The sequence below is a fragment of the Macrobrachium nipponense genome, chromosome 42 (genome assembly GCF_015104395.2).
Source record: "Macrobrachium nipponense isolate FS-2020 chromosome 42, ASM1510439v2, whole genome shotgun sequence".
Taxonomy (NCBI): Eukaryota; Metazoa; Arthropoda; class Malacostraca; order Decapoda; family Palaemonidae; genus Macrobrachium; species Macrobrachium nipponense.
In genome coordinates this window covers 14018507-14026858 of record NC_061103.1, presented here as the reverse complement: position 1 = coordinate 14026858, position 8352 = coordinate 14018507, and the positions used below count along the sequence as shown (strand labels likewise).

At 35.4% G+C, this 8352-nt stretch overlaps 1 protein-coding gene across 1 annotated transcript; it reads left to right on the top strand.

Moving 5' to 3' along the window:
- Positions 1 to 1020: 1020 nt before the first annotated feature.
- LOC135213270 (uncharacterized) lies at positions 1021 to 1701 on the top strand. Its single transcript, XM_064247251.1, has one exon. The coding sequence runs from the start codon at positions 1021 to 1023 to the stop codon at positions 1699 to 1701; it is 681 nt and encodes a 226-aa protein (XP_064103321.1).
- The last annotated feature ends 6651 nt before the right edge of the window (positions 1702 to 8352 follow it).

The window sequence follows — 8352 nt, the reverse complement described above, 5'->3', positions numbered from 1 at the left end:
ATAGGAGAGCTCCCTCGAGGACACCATCAAGACCAGGATCATCTTCGAGGCAGTCGTCCAGTTTTAGACCATACTCCAATGGTAGGCCATTTTCAAATGGAAGATCATCTTCTAATAGTAAGCCTGTTTCAAATGATCGGAAACAGCAGCAAAATTTGACTGAAAGGGTAATTATGGTCGAAGAAAATGTAGCAAAAATCTTGGAAAAGATTGAAGAAATGTCGAAGAAAGGAAAGAATGTGAATTTTGTAAGTATGGAAGAAGTATCAGAGATCATTGATGTAGATATCAGCGATGTAATGTTTGCTAAAGAAGTTACCGAAGTAGGAGCTCTGATTTTGGATACTGGTTGTCCAAGTAGCTTAGTTGGAAAAAGTTGGCTAGAAATATATCTGAAGAAGAATGGTATTAAGAAAGAAAATTTGCATAAAAGGAGTTGTTTCCAAAAATTCAGATTTGGTCCAAGTAGAATATATGAAAGTAAGGAAATTATAGAAATACCAATAACAATAAAGGAATCTGAAAAATCTGATACTTTCAGAAGGATTTTGCTTGAAGCTTTTGTGCTGGATGCCGAAAATGTGCCACTGTTGTGTGGTAGAAATACTATGAAGAAATGGAAAATGGATCTAAGTATGCATAGAGATAAAGTGACAATCAACGTCGACACAACCCGTGAGTTCGAATGTATGTATACTGCAGGAGGTCATATGGTTCTTCAGCTGTATGAGGATAGAGCATTTTGGACTACAGACGCGACTGTATTTTACTTGAAGAAGGAAGTAGATGTAGAGAGTTATGAGAAGGTGAAGAAGATTCATGAAGTAACCAACCACAAGAATGAAAATCAACTACTTCATGCATATAGGAATGCAGGTAAACTTAATGAGAAAATGCGAGAAACAATAAAAGAAGTGTGTGAAAACTGCAATATATGTAAAAATGCAAGAGAGATCCCAGGCCCAGGGCACACCTAAAGTTGCATTACCAATAGTTTCTGATTTTAATCAGATTGTAACCATGGACTTAAAACAATATGGAGAGCCTTATGTATTATGGATGATCTGTTCCTTCACCAGATTTATTCAAGGAGCTGTTTTGAAGGATAAAACCGCCGAGTCAGTGGTTGAATCTCTCAACACAGCATGGAACTGGAGGTTTGGGTTCCCTCCTCAAGGATACTGGGCAGATAACGGACCAGAGTTTAAGAACCACGAAGTTAAAGAGTTTGCTTCAAAACTAGGTTTTGAAGTAAAATTTGGTCCAAATTACTCACCCTGGAGCAATGGAATAAACGAACGTAACCATTATTCTGCAGATATGACGGTGAAGAAAATTCGAGAGGCAGATAAGAAAATTGATTTAAAGAAGGCTGTAGAGATGGCTGCTTGGACTCATAATACAAACACCAGTATTTTAGGATGTAACCCTATGCAGTTGGTGACAGGAAAGGCTGTAACAATACCTGGAATTTCTAAAGGAAATGTCGCCACTGAGTCGATGTTTGACAGTGAGAATGTGAAGTTAATGATCGAGAGACATCACATGATCACCAAGCAATTCAGGGAAGCTGAATATTCTTCAAAGCTGAAAAGGGCTTCACAACAGCAAAACAATAAATTTAATAACATCATTTACAAAGAGGGGGATATGGTATTTTACCAAGATAAAATGAAAAAAAGCCTGGTGTGGTCCAGATAAAGGTTTTTCACACACGAGGAAGAGATGTTTACATTTGGGCGAATGGCGATTTAAAGAAAGTAGCCAGTTGCAAAGTACAACTTTGCTCTCAAAGAAATATTCCTTCGGAAATTTCAAGAGAAGTAAACAACGAAGCAAAAGCAGTGGATTCTACTCCAAAAATGGCAGGAGAAGAGAAAATATCAGTGGATCCTCCAGCCAGTAATCTAAGAATGAAGACAAGATCTCAAGATAATAAAGAGGAGACTGAGAAGGATTTCATTGGAGCATTCTGGTTGACTTCAGAAAAAACCGAGTGTTTTTATGAGGAAATAACAAGTTATGTAGTGGAATTGCCTGTTAAATATCACAAGATGCCAGAAGTGTTAGAAGCAAAGAAGAAAGAATATGAAAATTTGTTACATTTTGACACTCTTGAAGAAGTGGAAGATGTAGGGCAGAAAAGATAGGCAGCAGATGGGTGATCACGAAAAAGGAGAAGCATGACGGACAAAAAACAAAAAAAAAAAACTAATTACAAAGGGAGAATTGTCGCCAAGGGATTTCATGAAAAAGAAAAACCCCAAGCTGATTCACCAACAGCTATGCGTGAAAGCATGAAAGTCTTCTTGTCCTTGGCTGCAAATGAGAATTTTGAGCTTCAGTCTATTGACATCAAAGCAGCATTTTTACAGTCAAACACACTTAACAGGAATGTATTTGTAGAACCTCCAAAGGATTTAAAAAAGAAAACATTATTTGGAAACTCAGAAACCATTATATGGATTGGATGATGCCAGTAGAAAATTTTGGCTGAAAGTTCAGCAGATTTTCAAGGAAGAAGGTCTGAAGACCGTGAGTGGAGATGAGGCATACTACTATCAGCAGAGTGAAGGAAATCTGATTGGTATGATACTTACTCATGTAGTAGATGATTTTCGATAGCTGGTCAAAAACAAAAGGATTTGTAAAGAAAGTAACAGACTTGTGTAAAGAAAAATTACAAGTTTCAAAGATAGAAAAGAATAAATTTCGGTTCACAGGGATAGATATCATCAAACAGAAACTGGAATAACAATCTCAATGGATGATTATGCGAGGAGTCTTGAGAAGTGGAAGATATCAGGAAAGGAAAAGCTAGTGAACTTTTGACTAGTCAGGAACTGAAAGTATTTCGCAAGTATGTAGGAAAGTTTAGCTGGTTAGCAGCCAATACAAGACCTGAACTTTCTATCACAGCATTGCAGATGTCCAAGAAAAATAGTTAGTGCTACATTGAAAGATCTTAAAAAGATAAATTTTGTGATTGATTAAGATAAATGAGAGACCAAATAAAGTAGAATTTACAAGAGTGATAAAAAAGAATATTTGAAGATATATGGATTTACAGATGCTTCCTTTAATACACATGAGAGAAGCATAAGTGGGAATCTGATTTACTAGGAAGTAAGAGAAATGGACGTGTGGTCCTATTTACTGGAAGTCAAAGACTATCCAGAAGGTATGTCATTCTGCAAAGGCGGCTGAAACCAGAAGTATGACTAAGATTATTGATAACAGTCAATTTTTGCGAGTCAGATTGAACAGTTATTATTTGGTCAGTATGGAAAGAAAATTCCAATCAAATTGTTCACAGATTCAATACCCATGCTAGAATCTGCTGGGAGTACCAAGCAGGTTGAGGCAAGGCTTCTCAGGAACAGCATACAGGAGATGAAGGACATGTTGACTGAGGGCTGTATTGAGTCTTTCAGTTGGCTGGATGGACAGAAAGACATGATTGCAGATGTTCTAACAAAAGAATGCAAATGGAATGAAGATCTTGAAATGATAATGCAGGAAATAAATTTAAGTTTGCAAGTAACGAGGATAATCTTGTGAAAATACAAAGATGGAGAGATCATGTTAATTAACAGACTGAAAAGCAGGGAAAGGAGTAGTAGAACTTTTCTTTTACTGCTTAGATCATACCTGCATTAGCTATTTCAGAATTGGTTTTGCCTGATGTCTGGTGCAGTCCAAAATTATGTAATGTCATAACATGTCTTTGTGAAGTATCTTATGTTATGCCTGTTTGAGTACCAGACATTGCTTTTGAATATTAACCCTCTTACGCCGGAGCCCTAAAAATCAAAACGTCTCTCGTATGCCGGGCCTGGTTTGGAGTGAGCGCGGAAGTGGAAAAAATAATTTTTTAAAAAAATTACAGCGCGCGTACTTTTGAAGATTAAGAGTTCATTTTTGGCTCCTTTTTTTTGTCATTGCCTGAAGTTTAGAATGCAAACCATCAGAAATGAAAAATAATATCATCATATGTAAATAATGCGATATATGGTAGCGAAAAAAAAAAAAAGAAAAAAAAATATACATAATTGTATTCAAATCGACGCTGTGCAGAAAACGGTCAAAGCTAACCAAGTTACTTTTTTTTGCGTTGTATTGTACACTAAATTGCGATCATTTTGATATATAATACATTGTAAAACAATAAAAGCAACACAGGAAAAATATTATCACAAAATGATGTACGAATTCGTAACGAGCGGACGTAAAAAAATGTTATTTTCGAAAATTCACCGTAATCTAAATAATGTTCTAGAGACTTCCAATTTGTTTCAAAATTAAGACAAATGATTGAATATTACGATACTGTAAGAGTTTTAGATTAGAATTGCAGATTTGCTTTCGACTATTTCGGACGAGTTAAATTTGACCGAATGTCGAAATTTTAATTAATATATTTTTTATATGGAGATATTTCGAAGATGGAAAAAGCTACAACCTTCAATTATTTTTTATTGTATTCTTCATGAATTTGCGCACATTTTGATATATGAAACTCTATAAAAGGCTAATATGAAAAGGAGCAAATATTAGGATAATGCCATGTACGTATTTCGGAGACGGTTGCGGACCGCGAATCGAGCGCGCGGAGTGAAGGTAAAATATATTTTTCAAAAATTCACCATAAATCACAATATTGTTTTAGAGACTTCAAATTTGTTTCAAAATGAGAAAAATGACAGAATATTACTAGGCCGTAAGAGTTTTAGCTTACAATTGCGTTTTTTTTTTCAACTATTTCGGTAGAGTCAAATTTGACCGAACGTGGTTTTTTTTCTATTTATCGTGATTTATATGCAAATATTTCGAAAAAAAAAAAGAGAAAAACGCTACAACCTCCTTCAATCATTTTTAGTTGTATTCTACATGAAATTACGCACATTTTCATATATAAAACTTTATGTAACAGCTAATTTTAAATGGCGCAAACATTTCGACAATCGCACAAAAAAATTCTGATTTTTTGTTTTTTCGGAAGTTACCGCGCGAAACGTAATGTTTTTTTTTTTCATAAATTTACCATAAATCGAAATATTGTGCTAGAGACTTCCAAGTCGTTGCAAAATGAAGTTAAATGATTGAATATTACTAGAATATAAGAGTTTTGTTTAGCTTACAATTGCGTTTTTCGACCATTTCGGTAGATGTCAAAGTTGACCGAAACCGAAAGGTTTGAAAATTTTTTTTTTGCACTTAACGTTATTTTATTACTGAAAAATATTTCAAAAACTGATAAAATAAAAGCTACAACCATGGGTTGTTTTTTGTTGTATTGTGCATGAAATTGCGCACATTTCCATATATAAAACTTTATGTAACGGCAAATTTAAAAGGGTGCAAACATTAGGACAATCGCACGAAAAAAATTTATCGGAAGAGTTATCGCACGAACGTAAGGAAAAAGTTTTTTCATAAATTCACATAAATCGAAATATTGTGCTAGAGACGCCAATTTGTTGCAAAATGAAGGCAAATGATTGAATATTACTATAATGTAAGAATTTTAGCTTACAATTGCGTTTCTCGACCATTTCTGTAGAGTCAAAGTGACCGAAGGTTGAAATTTTTGCACTTATCGTTATTTATATGAAAATATTTCAAAACTGATAAAAGCTACAATCATGAGTATTTTTTTTTTAGTTGTATTGAGCATGAAAATTGCGCACATTTTCATATATAATACTTCATGTAAAGGATAATTTAAAATGGTGCAATAATTATGTCAAAGTGACGAAATAATTTCCGAGATGTGTCACTGATACTTTTTAGTGCGATAAGAAAGAAATTCGCGCTTGCGCGCCTGCGTAGCGATTGTAAACAAAACAACGCCTTGATCCGTGAACTCCAGCATCCCCCAAGGCGCGTGATACAAAAGTTTTCGGCTGGTAGGCCTATAAGTATTTTTTCCGCGAATTTTTAAAAAAACTTTTTTGAGCCGACGTATGATACGTCCAATCGGCATACGGGAGACATTTTGACTCGACGTTTAATACGTCCAATCGGCGTAAGAGGGTTAATTTGTAATATTCTTTAGTAAGTTTTTATATAGAGGAAAAAGTTTTTTTTTAAATAGAGCACTATTCAGATTTTGGATAAAATGTAAATACATACCTATGTTATCTGATACAAGAGTATTTGTAAAAAAAAAAAAAAAAAAAAAAAAAAAAAAAAAATCCCCCCCGGAAATATGATATACCTTATATTTATATTTATTTATGATAGAACAAGAGAGTATAACTGGCTGTTATTAGTAATGTAACAAAGGGCTTGTTTAAAGTACAGCAGTTTTATAAATATGTTGTTATATTGGGTTGGTGATCATTTACCAAAGAGCAGTTAACATTTACCTCTGGCTACGTAAATACTTATCTCGCCAGTCTGTATATAGCTATTGGATTAAGAGAATTACTGTAGCTTCGGTTGAAGACAAATAAAGAAGATTTAAGAACATCGGTATTATTTCTGATTATTCCACCAAGTACAATTGGGATATAACACGTTTTCCTCCTGTTACACCTTTCAGACCTACCTACTCTCATTTCCGTTACCAGCGCCGAATGACTTTACAGGTCCCAGCGCTTGGCCTTTGGCATAAATTGTGTATTCAGTTCAATTCAATTAAAAGAAAACTGGAAACATAATCACGCCATTACAAGACCAGCTCCAATGTCTTGCGTCAATGACGTATTATGAAGAGAAAATTCTAAGAATTTTTCAATCCTCTGACTTATCTCGTCGATCTGGAGAGACCCTTCGGATCGATGACAAATCAGTCATCATCTCCAGCATCATTATCATCATCTCCATCAAATCCATGAATGGAATGGAGGAAGAACTTGAGAGAGAGAGAGAGAGAGAGAGAGATTGATACCACTCAATGAGAGATGAGATCTTCGGTATTCAGTATTGTCTACACAGCCAAGTCTTTCCGAGATGTATTTGGAACGCGCATGAAAAAAATAATAAGGAAATCATTTCGGAACGTTGTGTTTTAATTTGCACGATGGGAATATCAATACACTTGATTACGTTTACATACGTGAATATTTTAGAATAAAGAACTGGCCCTCACACTTCCGAAATGACTCGGCGAGAGTAACTGATTATTTTATTATTTCCAATGATCATTCACTCTTTTATTAGTAATTGACCTCAACAATAAGCTCACTTGTATAATTCATTCCTTTGTTTGCGGTATCGTGTCATAGTGTTTTTATTGTCTTTCAAAAGTCTGTAAGGGGATCTTGTTAGCTGGGATTAATATTGGTGCTTGAATACACATTGTTTTTAGTAAGGGGAGAAAATGATCTTCGAACTCTGTTTCGGCTGAAGTCATTATCTTAAGTGGCTTATTACTATGTGGCTCATCCTAAATCGGTGCAACCTTACGAATATAGAGTAAAACAACTATTGAATAGAATATTCAGAATTTCATCGAAATAGTAATTTCGTATTCACAGATGGCTCCAAATCCAATGCTGGCGTTGGATTTGGAGTACATTCTAATGGTTTTGATTGTAGAGGCTCACTTCCTCTTTAGAGGCATCAAATTCTACAGAGAGCTGTATGGGATTTTAACTGCTGTTGAAAAAACAGCTACGATGGAAGATGACAAATTTACCATTTTTAGTGATGCAAAACGTGTGCTCCAGGCGTTAGTACATTTTAATACAACCAACCTTTTAGTTTTGAAGAATTTTGCTGGGTTCCAGCACATGTTGTTATGCCTGGAAATAAAGAGGCTGATAAATTGGCTGCAGCAGAACTTCTTCCAAGGAGATGTCCAGTATTACACTTGAGATTTCTAGCCCAATATCAGGCGGTCTGATTGTGATCTTTGGTAACAGCGTTGGGACTTGTTAGACCAGAATAAGATGAGAGAAGATCAAAAGTGTCTTATCTCCTTGGAAGTGTAACTTTATGCCCCGAAGATGGGAAACTGCCTTCATTGTTCCTACTCATTCCCCCTCGAATTGAGACCATTTTGACGTGGCGAGGGGGCTCTTGAACCCCAGGAATTTGTCCCGGGTTTGAGTCCAAGAGTCCCATACATCATTATATATTTAATTTGGGTTAATTTCTGTGGAATTTTCCACCTTTGCAACAATTTTGTGGACCTGATGAATAGGAAAAGGTATCAAGCGGGGACTGGGTATATATATATATATATATCTGAAGCTAAATAGTGGGAATTCTGATAGGACCATCAACTACCTGATAATCTGATAGCTCAAGGGCAGAACTATTCTTCAGGGCTGGACCACAGATTCTAGTGGGAGGGGTCTAGTTCTGGAAAAAAGAACTCTCGGTATTCTATCTGGTTTGCCC